The sequence below is a fragment of the Heterodontus francisci genome, chromosome X (assembly GCF_036365525.1).
Source record: "Heterodontus francisci isolate sHetFra1 chromosome X, sHetFra1.hap1, whole genome shotgun sequence".
In the NCBI taxonomy this organism is placed as follows: domain Eukaryota; kingdom Metazoa; phylum Chordata; class Chondrichthyes; order Heterodontiformes; family Heterodontidae; genus Heterodontus; species Heterodontus francisci.
In genome coordinates, this window is record NC_090421.1 from 801,946 (window position 1) to 821,358 (window position 19,413).

The 19,413-nt window shown below is 55.3% G+C and overlaps 1 protein-coding gene across 1 annotated transcript in view; it reads left to right on the top strand.

Annotated features, from left to right (window-relative positions):
- LOC137358573 (inactive dipeptidyl peptidase 10-like) overlaps positions 1-19,413 on the top strand; it is a 48,597-nt gene that overhangs the window by 10,006 nt on the left and 19,178 nt on the right. The window contains exons 4-10 of the mRNA XM_068024560.1: positions 5,815-5,901; positions 6,408-6,482; positions 10,710-10,762; positions 10,908-10,917; positions 12,892-12,963; positions 16,610-16,730; positions 18,953-19,107. Of these exons, the coding sequence (XP_067880661.1) occupies positions 5,815-5,901; positions 6,408-6,482; positions 10,710-10,762; positions 10,908-10,917; positions 12,892-12,963; positions 16,610-16,730; positions 18,953-19,107 (573 nt within the window). The remainder of the gene's footprint in view (positions 1-5,814; positions 5,902-6,407; positions 6,483-10,709; positions 10,763-10,907; positions 10,918-12,891; positions 12,964-16,609; positions 16,731-18,952; positions 19,108-19,413) is intronic.

The following is a 19,413-nucleotide window of genomic DNA, read 5'->3' on the forward strand; positions in this document are numbered from 1 at the left end:
CAACAAGATAGCCACCCCACTAGAAATAGGGGTGAGGTGACTCATGTAGACCCCACCCTGCCACTCCAGGAGCCAGGTGTCTTCGTCTCCTGGAACGGTGTGGGTTTCCTGCAGAAAGCTCACCGTGTATCTCCCTTCCCTAAGGACTGAGAGATTGTGAAATCTGCGGTGCACCCCCTGCTGCCGGTGACGTTGAGGCTGGCTATGGTTATCTTCATGTCAAAGGTACTTCAAACCCGTCACCAACACCTCACTGTGAGGAGGGAGTGGAAGTGCACCTGGCCTTGGGAATGAGAGGAGACACAGATGGAATCAAGGTCGTCCTCTGTGCCCCACACCAAGTCCCCATCCTCCTTTGGGTCATCACCGCCAGTGGCCGACACACCCACCACACACTGTGGGGCGGACGCCCCGGCCACACCAGCTGGTCCCGCCTCCGTCACGATCCCACCCCCAGGATTGATGGCGGAGGAGTCCTCTCTGGGTTCTAAGATGGAACTGGAGCCTGTGGGTGCCAGCGGTTCAGGACCCCCCCTCCACCTCCGTCTCCTGGCCAATGAGCGGCCCAGGGGAGATGGAAGTTCCTGACTCCAGTAAACCAGCCGGAGCCGAGACCGGAGGCGGAGAGAGGAGGCCATCTCCCGCTCCGCCAGCGCCCACGGATCCAGCAGATGGGGAACTACGCGAATCGGCCTCAGGTTAGGGGTACATCCTGGGTTGGCAGCCTCAGGCTGCCGGGAGGGTTGATCCTCGCAGGTCTCGCCCCCACTCAGGACACCCGACTCATCGGCCAAAGTAGAGATTTCTCCTGTGGGGTCCACAGGCTCCCCCATCACAGGCGAGCCCTCTCCCTCCTCATTCAGCCTTGCCAAATTTACAAGGGCTTTCCCCACTCCAACCTGAGGGACAGAGGCCTGCCACTTAGGGCTCGAGGCTGCAAAGGTGTTGGTGGTGGGGGATGCCCGAGGCCCTGTGCCAGGAGATGGACCCTGCAACTCCTGGCCCTCTTTGGGGGAGGGGCACATCCTCCTCTTAATCTGGGAGGGGCATGGAGGCTCGGAGACCTCCAGCTCAATAGAGGCCTCTGCTTCTGCCCGCACAGCCCGACGGTCTCCCCTTCCCCACCGTGAAAACCACGGCCTCCGGAACCGCCTGAGCGGTGGTTTTTGCAGCCGTCAGGGGAGCAGGGTTGAGGTGAATCGGTGCCGCCCTGGGCCGCCGAGGTGGAGTTGGCGGCCGGGAGGTTGGGTCAATTTTTACGAACATGCCCCGCCCCCTCGCAGGCATGGCATCGCACCCCGTCCGAGGTCCAGAAGACGCAGTAGGCCGCCCCCTGGAACTCAACAATGAAGTGGCCCTCCAAGACCTCCTCCCGCGCCAGCCGCGTAAATAACTGGCGGCGGAAGGGGTAGACATGTCGGAGGCTGTGCTCCCGAAAGACCGAGCAGGATTGGGATGATCCCCGACCTCACCTCCCCCAGATGGTGCAGATGGGGGAGGATGAGCTCACTGGGGCGGGACGTTTGATAGCACGATCCGATGCGCAGTGGCCCCCAGAGGGTCCACCTGCGGGAATGTCCCCCCCCCCCACGGTGAGCCCCTTATTCAGGGCCAGGGACACGGCCCGCTCGGTCTTCAGGAAAAACACAGCCTTCCCGTCCGTCTTCAAGGCTGCGACAATGGCCGAGGGGCCGTCAATCCCGGAGCCATTGTCTTCACACAGGCCTCAGTGGACATGTTGGGGTGGGGATAGCTCTTCACCCCATGGCTGGATGTTATTAATTTAAAAGGTGATGGAACCACCTGGGCAGCCACAGAGGCTGCAGCTGCATAGCTAGTAGAGGGCCCCGCCACCGGTGATGAAGGGCTTGCCATGGGTCTAAGAGCTAAACCCACCCTGCATTGTAGGGCTTGCAAATCGAATAAAATGAAAGGTTCATAAGAGATACTGAAAAAAAACAAACAAACAACAGATTAGGGAAGAGGCTGAGGGTAGAGAAGGAGGAAAGACAAGCTATAAGGGATGATTTGCTTTCCGGAGGTGGTGCACAGCACTCTCGGTCTTCCGTCTTCTGGTTGGGGAAGGCCTCTTCACATGGGTCGGCTGAAGCAGAATTGGCAGCCCCACCTCTTATTGTTCCGGCCATTTGTTCTTCCCCCAACAATCCAAAGCAAAGCAAACTCCTGGTATTCAGCACTCACATCCAAACAAAGCCATGTTTCCAAAATAAAGTCCCTTTCTTCACTGTAAAAGCTGATTGTTGTTGAAGCTTTCCCTCTGCTTCATTGTAACTGCTCTCCCTCTGCTCAGCGTAGTTCCTCTCTCCACCTCTGCAACCTCCAACTGCCACCGGCACTATCAACCGAGGTTCATTGCTGCACTCAGCACCTCCAATCAAGCAACAGCCAACCCCGTTTTTTTCCCCCCTTTTTTTTCTTTATTATTCCTCAGCCCCAGTTCTGTGTACAGTGTAGAGGGAGCTTTACTCCGTATCTAACCCCGTGCTGTACCTGTCCTGGGAGTGTTTGATGGGGTCAGTGTAGAGGGAGCTTTACTCCGTATCTAACCCCGTGCTGTACCTGTCCTGGGAGTGTTTGATGGGGACAGTGTAGAGGGAGCTTTACTCTGTATCTAACCCATGTTGTAGCTGCCTTGGCAGTAGTCATAGAGCTATACAGCTCAGAAACAGACCCTTCAGCCCATCGTGACCGTGCCAGCCATCAAGCACCTATCCATTCTAATCCCATTTTCCAGCACTTGGCCCGTAGCCTTGGTGTTTCAAGTGTTCATTAAAATACTTTTTAAATGTTGTGAGGGTTCCTGCCTCTACCACCCCCTTCAGGCAGTGTGTTCCAGATTCCAACACACCCTCTGGGTGAAATTTTATTTCCTCAAATCCCTTCTAAACCTCCTGCCCCTTACCTTAAATCTATGCCCCCTGGTTATTGACACCTCCGCTAGGGAAAAAATTTCTTCCTATCTATGCCCCTCATAATTTAGTATACCTCAATCAGGTCCCCCCTCAGCCTTCTCTGCTCTGAGGAAAACAACCCTAGCCTTTTCGGTCTCTCTTCATAGCTGAAATACTCCAGCCCAGGCAACATCCTGGTGAATCTCCTCTGCACCCTCTCCAGTGCAATCACATCCTTCCTATAGTGTGGTGCCCAGAACTGTACACAGTACTCCAGCTGTGGCCTAACTAGCGTTTTATACAGCTCCATCATAACCTCCCTGCTCTTACATTCTATGCCTCGGCTAATAAAGGCAAGTATCCCATATGCCTTCCTAACCACCTTATCTACCTGTGCTGCTGCCTTCAGTGATCTATGGACAAGTACACCAAGGTCCCTCTGACCCTCTGTACTCCCTAGGGTCCTACCACCCATTGTATATTCCCTTGCCTTGTTAGTCCTCCCAAAAAGCATCACCTCACACTTCTCAGGATTAAATTCCATTTGCCACAGCTCCGCCCATCTTACCAGCCGTTGTATATCGTCCTGTAATGTAAGGCTTTCCTTCTCACTATTTACAACACCACCAATTTTCGTGTCATCTGTGAACTTACTGATCATACCTCCTATATTCACGTCTAAATCATTAATGTACACTACAAATCAAGGATCCCAGCACCGATCCCTGCGGTACACCACTAGTCACAGGTTTCCATCGCAGAAACAACCCTCGACCATCACCCTCTGCTTCCTGCCACTAAGCCAATTTTGGATCCAATTTGCCAAATTGCCCTGGATCCCATCGGCTCTTACCTTCTTAACCAATCTCCCATGCGGGACCTTATCAAAAGCCTTACTGAAGTCCATGTAGACTACATCAACTGCTTTACCCTCATCTACACATCTAGTCACTGCCTCAAAAAATTCAATCAAGTTTGTTAGACACGATCTCCCCCTGACAAACCCATGATGACTAGCTTGGATTAATCCCTGTCTCTCCAAGTGGAGATTAATCCTGTCCCTCAGAATTTTTTCCAATAGTTTCCCTACCACTGATGTTAGACTCACCGGCCTGTTATTACCTGGTTTATCCCTGCTACCCTTCTTGAATAATGGTACCACATTCGCTGTCCTCCAGTCCTCTGGTACCTCTCCTGTGACCAGAGAGGATTTGAAAATTTGTGTCAGAGCCCCTGCTATCTCCTCCCTTGCCTCACATAACAGCCTGGAATACATCTCATCTGGGCCTGGGGATTTATCCACTTTTAAGCCCACAAAAACAGCTAATACTTCATCCCTTTCAATGCTAATATGTTCAAGTATATCACAATCCCCCTCCCTAATCTCTACACCTACATTGTCCTTCTCCATAATGAACACAGATGAAAAGTAATCATTTAAAACCTCACCTACGTCCTCGGGCTCCACACACAGATTGCCACTTTGGTCCCTAATGGGTCCTACTCTTTCCCTGGTTATCCTCTTGCCCTTAATATACTTATAAAACACCGTGAGATTTTCCTCTATCTTGCCCGCCAGTGTTTTTTCATGCCCCCTCTTCGCTCTCCTAATTATTTTTTTTAAGTAAACCCCCCCTACACTTTCTATACTCCTGTAGGGCCTCCGCTGTTTTCAGCCTTCTGAATCTGCCACAGGCCTTTTTTTTTCTTATCCGATCCTCTACATCCCTTGACATCCAGAGTTCCCTGGACTTGTTGGTCCTACCCTTCACCTTTATGGGAACATGTTGGCCCTGAACTCTCACTATTTCCTTTTTGAATGACTCCCACTGGTCTGATGTCGTCTTTCCTACAAGTAGCTGCTCCCAGTCCACTTTGGCCAGATCCTGTTTTATCATATTGAAATCGGCCTTTCCCCCAATTCAGTACCTTTATTCCTGGTCTGTCTTTGTCCTTTTCCATAACTGCCTTAAATCTTACAGAGTTATGGTCACTATCCCTGAAATGCTCCTCCACTGACACTTCTACCACTTGTCCGGCTTCATTCCCTAAGATTAGGTCCGGTACTGCCCCTTCTCTTGTAGGACTTTCTACGTGCTGGCTCAAAAAGCTCTCCTGGATGGACTTTGAGAATTCTGCCCCCTTTAAGCCTTTTGCACTAAGACTATCCCAGTTAATATTGGGGAAGTTGAAATCCCCTACTCTTACTACCCTATTATTTTTACACCTCTCTGCGATTTGCCTACATATCTACTCCTTTATCGCTCCCTGACTGTTTGGAGGCCTGTCGTACACTCCCAGCAAAGTGGGAAATACAGCACTGAAACAGGCCCTTCGGCCCACCGAGTCTGTGCCGACCAAGAACCACCCATTTATACTAACCCTACAGTATTCCCATGTTCCCTACCACCTACCTACACTAGGGGCAATTTACAATGGCCAATTTACCTATCAACCTGCAAGTCTTTGGCAGTGGGAGGAAACCGGAGCACCCAGCGGAAACCCACGCGGTCACAGGGAGAACTTGCAAACTCCGCACAGGCAGTACCCAGAACTGAACCTGGGTCGCTGGAGCTGTGAGGCTGCGGTGCTAACCACTGCGCCACTGTGCCGCCCATGTGGCCTCATTTGAGGAACCTTCTAAGATATCATCCCTCTTTACGGCAGTAATTGACTCTTTGATCAACAGTGCACTGCCACCTCCTCTTTTATCCCCTCCCCCGTCACGCCTGAAGATTCTATACCCTGGAATATTGAGCTGCCAGTCCTGCCCTTCCCTCAACCATGTCTCTGTGATAGCAATAATATCATATGTCTCTCGGAGTTGATCACTGCTAGCTCTGGGAAAGTTGTCGTCAGAGAAACTGATGTAATCTAACCGTCCGTCTCTACAGGGGACGAGCTGACCCTTCGGACTCGGGAAGGTCACGTGATCAAACACAACGTTGTAACAAAGGAGACGGTCACTCTGGTCGATAACAGCACATTTGTAAGCAGCCATCTTAATTCATGTTGTTGCTCTCCGCCCCTGCCTCAGCTCATCTGCTGCTGAAACCCTCATCTGTGCCTTCGTAACCTCCCCGACCCGGTACTCCGAGGCTCTCCCGGCCAGACTCCAATCTCCCACCCTTCAGCTCGTCCAAAACCCTGCCGCCCCCACCCCCTCCCCGTCCCTATCTCTGTAACCTCCTCTGGCCCCTACGAGCCACCGAGATCTCCGCGCTTCTCGCATTCCGGCTTCTCGCCCATCCCCCCCGCTTCCCGTCGCTCAGCCATCGGCGACCGTACCTTCAGCTGCCTGGGGTCCCGAGCTCTGGAATTCCCTCCCTAAACCTCTCCGCCTCTCTCTCCTCCGTTAAGACACTGCTTAAATCCGACCTCTTTGACCGAGCTTTCCTAATAGCTCCTTATGTGGCTCAGGGTCCATCTTTTTTGATAATCGTTCCTCTCGTTTGCCAGTCAGTCACTGACATACGCGCCTGTTTCTCCCATCAGATCACCCTGAAGGCGACACAGTACCAGGTATCACCGGACCTGAACTATGTGCTGATGGCTTACAATGTCAGCCAGGTAAGGGTACCTGAATGTAAGTGTGGGCAGAGAACACCTGGGCAGGTTGCTGGTCAGCGAACTGATGTTCAGGGTGAGGAGGAACTGCGGCAGGGGTGAGCAGAGAGGACAGTCAGTACTATCATTGAATCATTCCTCTGAGACAGCACGTGGAAAGATCCTGTCCACTGTAATGAGAAAATGAGTGCTGTACCTGTCCTGGGGAGCGTTTGATGGGGACAGTGTAGAGGGAGCTTTACTCTGTATCTAACCCTGTACTGTACCTGTCCTGGGGAGCGTTTGATGGGGACAGTGTAGAGGGAGCTTTACTCTGTATCTAACCCTGTACTGTACCTGTCCTGGGAGTGTTTGATGGGGGACAGTGTAGAGAGAGCTTTACTCTGTATCTAACCCCCCGTACTGTACCTGTCCTGGTAGTATTTGATGGGGACAGTGTAGAGGGAGCTTTACTCTGTATCTAACCCCCCGTACTGTACCTGTCCTGGTAGTATTTGATGGGGACAGTGTAGAGGGAGCTTTACTCTGTATCTAACCCCCCGTTTTTTTTTTTTTTCTTTTTTTTCTTTTTTTCTTTAAGGTGGCCTTTATACCCCAGGCCCCTTTTATATTTTTCACATTGAGGGGGCCTTTATCCCTCAGGCCCCCTTTATGTACATATTTACAGTATTAAAATAACTTTATTAAAACAGATAAATAAACAAAAAAACTCAAATTAAAATGCCATTTCGGCGTCGACAATGCACTCCAGTCCCTGCGGTGCCCACCGGTCGCGGAAGGCCTCAAGCGTACCGGCGGACACCGCATGCTCTTTTTCCAGGGACACCCTGGCGCGAACGTAACCGCGGAAGAGGGGCAGGCAATCGGGGAGGACGGACCCCCCGACGGCCCGCAACCTGGACCTGTGAATTGCCACCTTGGCCAGGCCCAGGAGCAGACCGACGAGGAGATCCTCCTCCCGGCCCGAGCCCCTCCGCACCGGGTGCCCAAAGATCAGGAGCGTGGGACTGAAGTGCAGCCAGAATTTGAGGAGCAGCCCCTTCAGATACTCAAATAGGGGCTGCAACCTCGCACACTCCATATAAATGTGGAACACGGACTCGTCCAGGCCGCAGAATGTACAGTTGGCCTGGGAGTCCGTGAACCTACTTAAAAGCCTATTGCATGGGACTGCTCTGTGCAGCACCCTCCACCCCAGGTCCCCGATGTAAAGGGGGAAGACTCCCGCGTAGAGAGACCTCCATCGGGGTTTCCCCTCGCCGCCAGATGGCAACGCGGACCGCCAGGGCGTGTCCGGCCGGCTGACGAGGGCGAGGAAGTGGAGAGTGTGCAGGAACAGCCCGTACAGGAAACCCCTCCGCGCCGATTGGAATGGCACGGAGGGCATTTCCGAGAGGCGGCTCGGGTTGTGCGGGACCGGCTCCCGAGGAGGGTTTCGGGGCCTGGGTCCGATGAGCAGTTCCGGCCGAGCGGGGGTCGGCTCGGCCGGGATCGCTCCGCACTCCCGAGCCCCCTCGCCACCCGCAGTGAGGGGCGTCCCAGGGGTTTCGGCTACTCCTCCGCCCGCCGGACCGTCCCCGGAGTCGGCCGCCCGGACAGCCGAGGCGCTCTCCTCCGCCGGCGGGGGAGCGCCCTGACTGGAGGCGACCATGTTCCAGACTCGGAAAAGATCCCGGTAAAAGACAGGCAACTCCCTCAGAGAGGCGCGGCTAACGGACTCCACCGGGAGCTGCGTGTCGTCTTGAAGGCAGTGACACTGGCGGAAAAAATACGTCGCCAGCGCACACCATCTGGGAGGACGCTCGACGTACAGGTATCTCTGCAGGGTCCGAAGGCGGAGAGTCGCAGCCTGGGTGCGGACGCACACCAGCGACTGACCGCCCTCCTCGATCGGGAGACTCAGGACCGCGGCAGAGACCCAGTGTTTCCTCTTGCCCCAGAAGAAATCGACGAGTTTCTTCTGGATCTTGGTGGCAAATACAGGGGGCGGGGCCAAAGTGACCAACCGGTACCACAGCATGGAGGCCACCAGTTGGTTTATGACCAACGCTCGGCCCCTGTAGGAAAGCACTCGGAGCAGTCCTGTCCAGCGCCCCAGCCGAGCGGTGACTTTCGCCTCCAACTCCTGCCAGTTTGCCGGCCAGGCTTCCTCAGCGGGGCTAAGGTGGACTCCCAGATAGAGGAGGTGCGTGGTGCTCCACGCAAAAGGTGTCATCTCCTCCGGCAGGGAGTCCACCCGCCACTGACCAACCAGGAGTCCGGAACATTTCTCCCAATTGATCCTCGCGGAGGACGCGGCAGAAAAGGTCTGCTGGCAGTCGCGCATCCTCCGCAAGTCAACGGGATCTGTGATTGCGAGGAGCACGTCGTCGGCGTAAGCCGAGAGGACGACCCGCATGGCCGGCTCGCGCAGAGCCAATCCCGTCAACCTCCTGCGAAGCAGGCACAGGAAGGGCTCCACGCAGATGGTATACAATTGGCCGGACCATCTAACCCCCCGTACTGTACCTGTCCTGGGAGTGTTTGATGGGGACAGTGTAGAGGGAGCTTTACTCTGTATCTAACCCCCCGTACTGTACCTGTCCCTGGGAGTGTTTGATGGGGGACAGTGCAGAGGGAGCTTTACTCTGTATCTAACCCCCCGTGCTGTACCTGTCCCTGGGAGTGTTTGATGGGGACACCCACTGGGGGAAGGGGCTTTACACACACACACGGCCTCACTTAAATCTAATTCCTTAACTCTGGCAATGAGCCAACCAGTAAGCATTGGACTAGACGATTTTCAAAACTGAATGAATTTTTCCATACATTCCAACCGGCATCCGAGTCTCAGAGTCGTTGACACAGCAGAAAATCCCCAGCCGTCAGCGTGTGTGTGAAATAACGGAGAGCGAGAGTTCCAGAACCTGCTGCTGACAGTCGCCCTACATTAACAAAGGACGATAGCTTTATTGTTTATCCCGCAGGCAGGCTAGAGTTTAGCAGCGTTGGCTGCTCACGGTCCAATACCGATGTTTAATATTCAGTCTACTGCCTGCAATTGGAGGGGTATTTCTCGGCCCAGATACAGGCCGTTCAGCCCATCCGCTCTGTGCTGGTGTTTCTGCTCCACACGAGCCTCCTCCCACCCCTTACTTCATCTCCCCCGACCCCCACCCCATTCCTTTTTCCCTCCTGTGTCTATCCAGCTTCCACCCCACCCCCCCCCCCCCCACCCCCACCCGGCCTCGACAGCTTTTTTTGCGGGGAGAGAGTTCCAGATTCCCACTGCCCCCTCTGTGTGAAGATGTGCTTCCTGACATCACCCCCTGAACGGCCCTGGTTCTAATTCTAAGGTTCTGACCTCCCCAGCAACCCCCCGCCCCGCACCCTCCCCCCCCCCCAACCTCTTGTTCTGGACTCCCCCTCCCACCTCACACCAGAGGAAATAGTTTCTCTCTATCGACCCTACCGAACCCTTTGAACACCTCGATCGGACCACCCCCTTAATCCAAGACGCGCGAGGGAAACACAAGCCCAGTCTGCGCGTCCCCTCCTCGTGATTTAACCCTTTCAGCCCCGGGGTCGTTCTGGTGAATCTGCGCCACACCCAACCCCCGCCCCCATCCCCCCGACTGAGGGCGGTTCCTCCAGACCGGGTCTGACCAGAGCCAGATACAACTGCAACATCACCTCCACCCCTTTGTAGCACAGCCTCCCTTTGAGCTGACGTCCAGTGTTCAAACACTGGCATCAAATGCAGAGGCATAGAGTACAAAAGCTAGGAAGTTACACTGAACCTGTATAAAAACACTAGCTCGCCCTCAGCTGGTGTACTGCGTCCCCAGTTCTGGGCCCCGCACTTTCGGGAGGATGTCGAGGCCTCGGAGAGAGGGGGTGCGGAGGAGATTGAGCAGAATGGAACCAGGGGGACGAGGGACTTCAGTCAATGCGGAGAGACTGGGAGAAGCTGGAATTGTTCTTCCTCGGAGCAGAGAAGGTTAAGGGGGAGATTTAATGGAGGCGTTCGGAATCAGGAGGGGGTTTTGGATAGAGTAGAAAGAGAGGGAAAAACGGTCTCCAGTCTCGGGAGGGTCGGTAACCAGAGGGACACAGATTTAAGATAATCGGTAAAAGAACCAGAGGGGTGGGGAGAGGAGGAGAATTTTTTTAATGCAGCGAGTTGTTGTGATCTGTCACCCTTCTTCGCGAAGTGCCTTGACCTGTCCCCCTTTCTCTCTCACTCCCTAGGTCTATCGTCACTCGTTCACTGCATCCTACACCATCTATAAAATCCACGACAGGTAAGGCACTTCCTCTCCCCTGCTCAGAATCCTGCTCAGCACTCACCCAGATCCAAAAGTCTTTGTGATCCAGGCCCCAGGGTGACCGACGTCCCTCCATCCTCACCTCCCCTCCCCAGTGCTAGCACCCTCACCTGTGAGTCAGACGTATGTGGGTTCTAGTCCCACTCCACAGACTTGAACTCAAAGGTCCAGGCTGACACTCCAGTGCGCTACTGAGGGAGCGCTGCGCTGTCGGAGGGTCAGTGCTGAGGGAGCGCCGCACTGTGGGAGGGTCAGTACTGAGGGAGCGCCGCGCTGTCGGAGGGTCAGTGCTGAGGGAGCGCCGCGCTGTCGGAGGGTCAGTGCTGAGGGAGCGCCGCGCTGTCGGAGGGTCAGTGCTGAGGGAGCGCCGCGCTGTCGGAGGGTCAGTGCTGAGGGAGCGCCGCGCTGTCGGAGGGTCAGTGCAGAGGGAGCGCCGCGCTGTCGGAGGGTCAGTGCTGAGGGAGCGCCGCGCTGTCGGAGGGTCAGTGCTGAGGGAGCGCCGCGCTGTCGGAGGGTCAGTGCTGAGGGAGCGCCGCGCTGTCGGAGGGTCAGTGCTGAGGGAGCGCCGCGCTGTCGGAGGGTCAGTGCTGAGGGAGCGCCGCGCTGTCGGAGGGTCAGTGCTGAGGGAGCGCCGCGCTGTCGGAGGGTCAGTGCTGAGGGAGCGCCGCGCTGTCGGAGGGTCAGTGCTGAGGGAGCGCCGCGCTGTCGGAGGGTCAGTGCTGAGGGAGCGCCGCGCTGTCGGAGGGTCAGTGCAGAGGGAGCGCCGCGCTGTCGGAGGGTCAGTGCTGAGGGAGCGCCGCGCTGTCGGAGGGTCAGTGCTGAGGGAGCGCCGCGCTGTCGGAGGGTCAGTGCTGAGGGAGCGCCGCGCTGTCGGAGGGTCAGTGCTGAGGGAGCGCCGCGCTGTCGGAGGGTCAGTGCTGAGGGAGCGCCGCGCTGTCGGAGGGTCAGTGCTGAGGGAGCGCCGCGCTGTCGGAGGGTCAGTGCTGAGGGAGCGCCGCGCTGTCGGAGGGTCAGTGCTGAGGGAGCGCCGCGCTGTCGGAGGGTCAGTGCTGAGGGAGCGCCGCGCTGTCGGAGGGTCAGTGCTGAGGGAGCGCCGCGCTGTCGGAGGGTCAGTGCTGAGGGAGCGCCGCGCTGTCGGAGGGTCAGTGCTGAGGGAGCGCCGCGCTGTCGGAGGGTCAGTACTGAGGGAGCGCCGCGCTGTCGGAGGGTCAGTACTGAGGGAGCCCCGCGCTGTCGGAGGGTCAGTACTGAGGGAGCGCCGCGCTGTCGGAGGGTCAGTACTGAGGGAGCGCCGCACTGTCGGAGGGTCAGTACTGAGGGAGCGCCGCGCTGTCGGAGGGTCAGTACTGAGGGAGCGCCGCGCTGTCGGAGGGTCAGTACTGAGGGAGCGCCGCACTATCGGAGGGTCAGTACTGAGGGAGCGCCGCGCTGTCGGAGGGTCAGTACTGAGGGAGTGCCGCACTATCGGAGGGTCAGTACTGAGGGAGCGCCGCGCTGTCGGAGGGTCAGTACTGAGGGAGTGCTGCACTGTCAGAGGGTCAGTACTGAGGGAGCGCCGCACTATCGGAGGGTCAGTACTGAGGGAGCGCCGCGCTGTCGGAGGGTCAGTGCTGAGGGAGCATGTCGGAGGTGCAGCAGATGAGATGTCATGCTGGTCCGTCTGCGGGCGTTCTCCCCGGTGTCCCGGGGGCAATATTTATCCCTCAGCCAACATCACTAAAACAGATTGATCCTTCATCACATTGCTGTTTGTGGGATCTTGCTGTGCGCACATCGGCCGCCGCGTTCCCTACATTACAACGTTGACCGCACTTCAGAAAAAAAATCACTTTCATTGGCCGTGAACCGCTTCGGGACATCCCCTACCCTCCTCACCTGCACAGGTAGTGCCCCTGAGTACATCGAGTTAGTCAACTCTGTGTCACTGCCTTGCCTTCAGCTGCAGTTCTTGCGCGTTCACTGAGGCTCGGAGCCCCCACAATCGAGACCGACTCCCCCCAGTGCTGAGATGAAGTGATGTCAATTGAGAGATAAGTATCCCCTGTAACAATTCTCGTTGCAGTTGTTGATTCGAACCCAATCTCTGTCATTGCAGAGCCTGCAAGGAGCTGAGACCTCCCGAGGTCGATCGCAGTACACTACAATATGCAGCCTGGGGTGTGGAAGGGAGTCAATTGGTGAGACACAGCTCAACACAACGACAAAACAGAGATATACCTGAGAGTGGGAAATACACAGTGTTTGCTCATGCAGTATACAGCAAGCTTTACTCTGTATCTAACCCCCGTTTTTTTTTTTCAAATGAAAAAGACTTCAGGATAAAACAAACTCACAAAAGAGCTTCCAGTTCTTCCCGTTCCATGCCTTCCTTCCTTTGTTGAAATTTGGAAAAAACTTTTGTTTCAGTTTGAGTCTCCCTCTTGCAGCAGTCACACAGCCTGCAGCCTCCAACTTCTGCACACAGCCACAATCAGCTGCACCTCGTTGATGCACTCAGGCTCCCAAATCAGAGAGCAGCCAATCCCAGTGCTGTACCTGTCCTGGGAGTGTTTGATGGGGGACAGTGTAGAGGGAGCTTTACTCTGTATCTAACCCCCGTTTTTTTTTTTTCTTTTCTTTTTTTTAAAGGGTGACGGGGCCATGAGGGCAGCCACAGAGGCTGCAGCTGCATAGGTTGTAGAGGGCCCTGCCACCTGTGATGAAGGGCTTGCCATGGGTCTAAGAGCTAAACCCAGTGTAGAGGGAGCTTTACTCTGTATCTAACCCCCGTTTTTTTTTTAATAACTTTATTAAAACCAGATAAATAAACAAAAAAAACTCAAATTAAAATGCCATTCTCGGCGTCGACAATGCACTCCAGTCCCTGCGGTGCCCACCGGTCGCGGAAGGTATCTAACCCCCGTGCTGTACCTGTCCTGGGAGTGTTTGATGGGGGACAGTGTAGAGGGAGCTTTACTCTGTATCTAACCCCCGTGCTGTACCTGTCCTGGGAGTGTTTGATGGGGGACAGTGTAGAGGGAGCTTTACTCTGTATCTAACCCCCGTTTTTTTTTTTTTCTTTCTTTTCCTGTCCTGGGAGTGTTTGATGGGGGACAGTGTAGAGGGAGCTTTACTCTGTATCTAACCCCCGTGCTGTACCTGTCCTGGGAGTGTTTGATGGGGGACAGTGTAGAGGGAGCTTTACTCTGTATCTAACCCCCGTGCTGTACCTGTCCTGGGGAATGTTTGATGGGGGACAGTGTAGAGGGAGCTTTACTCTGTATCTAACCCCCGTGCTGTACCTGTCCTGGGAGTGTTTAATGGGGGACAGTGTAGAGGGAGCTTTACTCTGTATCTAACCCCCGTGCTGTACCTGTCCTGGGAGTGTTTGATGGGGGACAGTGTAGAGGGAGCTTTACTCTGTATCTAACCCCCGTGCTGTACCTGTCCTGGGAGTGTTTGATGGGGGACAGTGTAGAGGGAGCTTTACTCTGTATCTAACCCCCGTGCTGTACCTGTCCTGGGGAATGTTTGATGGGGGACAGTGTAGAGGGAGCTTTACTCTGTATCTAACCCCCGTGCTGTACCTGTCCTGGGAGTGTTTAATGGGGGACAGTGTAGAGGGAGCTTTACTCTGTATCTAACCCCCGTGCTGTACCTGTCCTGGGAGTGTTTGATGGGGGACAGTGTAGAGGGAGCTTTACTCTGTATCTAACCCCCGTGCTGTACCTGTCCTGGGAGTGTTTGATGGGGGACAGTGTAGAAGGAGCTTTACTCTGTATCTAACCCTGTTTTTTGTTTTTTCTTTTTTTTTTCTTTTCTGTATCTAACCCCATTTTTTTTTTCTTTTTTTTTCTTTTCTGTATCTAACCCCATGCTGTACCTGTCCTGGGAGTGTTTGATGGGGACAGTGTAGAGGGAGCTTTACTCTGTATCTAACACCCGTTTTTTTTTTTCTTTTTTTCTTTTTTTTTTCGCCTTAATACCCCAGGCCCCTTTTATATATTTTATGTCGAGGGGGCCTTTATTCCTCAGGCCCCCTTTATATGCACACTTAGATTTTTAAAATAACTTTATTAAAAACAGAAATAAACAAAAACTCAAATTAAAATGCCATTCTCGGCGTCAACGATGCACTCTAGTCCCTGCGGTGCCCACCGGTCGCGGAAGGCCTCAAGCGTACCAGCGGACACTGCCTGCTCCTTCTCCAGGGCCACCCGGGCGCGAACGTAACCGCGGAAGAGGGGCAGGCAGTCGGGGAGGACGGAACCCCTGACGGCCTGCAACCTGGACCTGTGAATTGCCACCTTGGCCAGGCCCAGGAGCAGACCGACGAGGAGATCCTCCTCCCGGACCAAGCCCCTCCGCACCGGGTGCCCAAAGATCAGGAGCATGGGACTGAAGTGCAGCCAGAATTTGAGGAGCAGCGCCTTCAGATACTCAAAGAGGGGTTGCAACCTCGCACACTCCGTATAAACGTGGAACACGGACTCGTCCAGGCCGCAGAAAGTACAGGAGGCCTGGGAGTCCGTGAACCTACTTAAAAGTCTATTGCACGGGACTGCTCTGTGCAGCACCCTCCATCCCAAGTCCCCGATCTAACCCCCGTGCTGTACCTGTCCTGGGGAGTGTTTGATGGGGGACAGTGTAGAGGGAGCTTTACTCTGTATCTAACCCCCGTACTGTACCTGTCCTGGGAGTGTTTGATGGGGGACAGTGTAGAGGGAGCTTTACTCTGTATCTGACCCCCCCGTGCTGTACCTGTCCTGGGAGTGTTTGATGGGGATAGAACTACAGGGCTATGGGGAAAGAGCAGAGGGCAGTGCGGAGAACTGGATACCCCATATGGAAGAGCTCACAGGCAAGGGAGGATAAAGATTAAAGAGACCAAGGGAACTGGACTCGTAGATCTTCAGGGTGAAAACACGGTTATAAATAAATAGATTTTAATTCCAGCGGTGCAGCACGATGTTGAGATATAACTATTGACGACAGTCCATGAGTTCATTCAATCCTAACCACACGAATCCTAATACGGATCAATCCTGGCCGTGAATTATAAATGCTTCTCGGTGCTTTTAACCGATCAAGCTTCTCTTTCTAAGAGTGTATCTGCCGTGATGAACGAACCTCCTCCCGCTCCCTACTTCATCTCCCCCTCCCCATCACCATACCTTTCTACTCCTTTCTCCCTCGTACGTTTATCCAGCTTCCCCACCCCCCCCCCCCACCACTTTAAATGCATCTACGCCGTTCGCCTCAACCCCCCTCCTGTGCCTTAAGAGCAGCCCAGTCTACATGCGCCAGGCCAGACAACGAGCGGCCAGAAGAGAAAGCAGCGACCTGTATTGATGCAGGAGAGGTGGTGTCGGGGTTGGGGGTGGTTGGGGGGGGGGGTGGAGATGGGGGAGTGGTGGGGGGAAACGTGAGGAAGAGCTTTCTTTAGGCAACGGGTGGCGATGAGCTGGACCTCGCTGCCCGCGAGGGGCGGTGGAAGCGGAGACGATGAAAGGAAATTGGACGGGCGCTCGAGGGAAATAAAGTTTCGGGGCTACGGGGATAGAGCGGGGGTGGGGTGGGGTGGTGGGGGGTGGAATGGGGCTGACTGGATTGCTCTGCAGGGAGCCGGCCTGGACTCGATGGGCCGAATGGACTCCCTCTGTGCCGTATTGACTCTGTGGCTCGAAATGTTGGGATGAATTTTGGGACTGGATCCCAATTTCCCTTTGGGAGATGGTTCCCACCCCCACGATCAGTCCACCGGGTACCCGTCTGTTGAAACTCCTGGCGTCCTCGGTGGTGGGCGACGTCTGAGGGATTAACCTTTTGAACTCTCGCCGGCAGATTTACATCTTCGAGAACGATCTTTATTATCAGCCCTCTGTGTTCGGCAGTGCCCTGCGTCTCACGTCCTCTGGGAGAGAGGGCGTCATCTTCAATGGGATTGCCGACTGGCTGTATGAGGGTAAGAGAGAGACGGGGCAGAGGACGGGGTGGTGGGGAATCCAACCCCTTCCTCAGTGGGTCGCGCTCTCGTCTCGGAGTCAGGAGGCCATGGGTTCAAGTCCCCAATCCAGAGACCTGACCCCACTAATCCAGGCCGACACTCCAGCGCAGCATTGAGAGAGCGCCGCACAGTCGGAGGGTCAGTGCTGAGGGAGCGCCGCACCGTCGGAGGGTCAGTGCTGAGGGAGCGCCGCGCCGTCGGAGGGTCAGTGCTGAGGGAGCGCCGCACCGTCAGAGGGTCGGTACTGAGGGAGCGCCGCACCGTCGGATGGTCAGTACTGAGGGAGCGCCACACTGTCGGAGGGTCAGTGCTGAGGGAGTGCCGCGCTGTCGGGAGTGACCGACAGTGAGTGAAAGCGAGTGACTGTCAGTGAGTGAGTGACTGACAGTGAGTGACAGGGAGTGGTCATCGGTGAGTGAGTGACCGACAGTGAGTGACGGGAGTGGTCGTCAGTGAGTGAGTGACCGACAGTGAGTGACCGACGGTGAGTGACAGGGAGTGACCGACGGTGAGTGAGTGACCGACAGTGAGTGACAGGGAGTGGTCGTCGGTGAGTGAGTGACCGACAGTGAGTGACAGGGAGTGACCGACGGTGAGTGAGTGACCGACAGTGAGTGACAGGGAGTGGTCGTCAGTGAGTGAGTGACCGACAGTGAGTGAGAGGGAGTGACCGACGGTGAGTGAGTGACCGACAGTGAATGACAGGGAGTGGTCGTTGGTGAGTGAGTGACCGACAGTGAGTGACAGGGAGTGACCGACAGTGAGTGACAGGGAGTGACCGACAGTGAGTGAGTGACCGACAGTGAGTGACAGGGAGTGGTCGTCGGTGAGTGAGTGACCGACAGTGAGTGACGGGAGTGACTGACAGTGAGTGAGTGACCGACAGTGAGTGACAGGGAGTGGTCGTCGGTGAGTGAGTGACCGACAGTGAGTGACAGGGAGTGGTCGTCGGTGAGTGAGTGAGCGACAGTGAGTGACAGGGAGTGACCGACAGTGAGTGACAGGGAGTGACCGACAGTGAGTGAGTGAGCGACAGTGAGTGATAGGGAGTGACCGACAGTGAGTGACAGGGAGTGGTCGTGGGTGAGTGAGTGACCGACAGTGAGTGACAGGGAGTGGTCGTCAGTCAGGGAGTGACCGACAGTGAGTGACAGGGAGTGACCAACAGTGAGTGACAGGGAGTGGTCGTCAGTGAGTGAGTGACCGACAGTGAGTGACAGGGAGTGGTCGTGGGTGAGTGACAGGGAGTGGTCGTCAGTGAGTGAGTGACCGATAGTGAGTGACAGGGAGTGACCGACAGTGAGTGAGTGAACGACAGTGAGTGACAGGGAGTGGTCGTGAGTGAGTGAGTGACCGACAGTGAGTGACAGGGAGTGACCGACAGCGAGTGACAGGGAGTGACCGACAGTGAGTGAGTGACCGACAGTGAGTGACAGGGAGTGATCGTGGGTGAGTGAGTGACCGACAGTGAGTGACAGGGAGTGGTCATCGGTGAGTGAGTGACCGACAGTGAGTGACAGGGAGTGGTCATGGGTGAGTGAGTGACCGACAGTGACCGACAGGGAGTGACCGACAGTGAGTGACGGGGAGTGGTCGTCGGTGAGTGAGTGACCGACAGCGAGTGAGTGACCGACAGTGAGTGACAGGGAGTGACCGACAGCGAGTGAGTGACCGACAGTGAGTGACAGGGAGTGACCGACAGTGAGTGAGTGACCGACAGTGAGTGACAGGGAGTGGTCGTGGGTGAGTGAGTGACCGACAGTGAGTGACAGGGAGTGACCGACAGTGAGTGAGTGACCGACAGTGAGTGACAGGGAGTGGTCGTGGGTGAGTGAGTGACCGACAGTGAGTGACAGGGAGTGACCGACAGTGAGTGAGTGACCGACAGTGAGTGACAGGGAGTGGTCGTGGGTGAGTGACAGGGAGTGGTCGTCAGTGAGTGAGTGACCGATAGTGAGTGACAGGGAGTGACCGACAGTGAGTGAGTGACCGACAGTGAGTGACAGGGAGTGGTCGTGGGTGAGTGACAGGGAGTGGTCGTCAGTGAGTGAGTGACCGATAGTGAGTGACAGGGAGTGACCGACAGTGAGTGAGTGACCGACAGTGAGTGACAGGGAGTGGTCGTGGGTGAGTGAGTGACCGACAGCGAGTGATTATCTCTTTTCTTTGTTCCTGTGTAGAGGAGCTTCTTGCCACCCATGTTTCTCACTGGTGGTCTGCTGATGGTGCCAGGTTGGCCTATCTCTGCATCAACGACACGTTGGTCCCCAACATGGAAATTCCACAATTCCTGGGCAGTCTGTACCCGCTGGGCAGGGTCTACCCCTACCCCAAGGTGAGGTCACTTTCTCCTCAGTCTGTTCGAGGCTCACAGGCAGATATCAAAATAGTCATCTGTCGGTCAGGCTCTGCAGTACTCTCTCTCTCTGTCTGTCTGTCCGTCAGTCTGTCTCTCTCTGTGACTCTCTGTCTCTCTCCCTCTCTATCTCTCTGTCACTCACACTTTCTCTCTAACCTTGTCTCCCTCCGTCTCTGCCTCTCTCTCTCTAACCCTGTCTGTCTCTCTCTCTATCTCTCTGCCTTTCTCACTCTCTCTCTCTTTAAATCTCTCTCACTCTCTCTCTATCCCTATGTCTCTGTC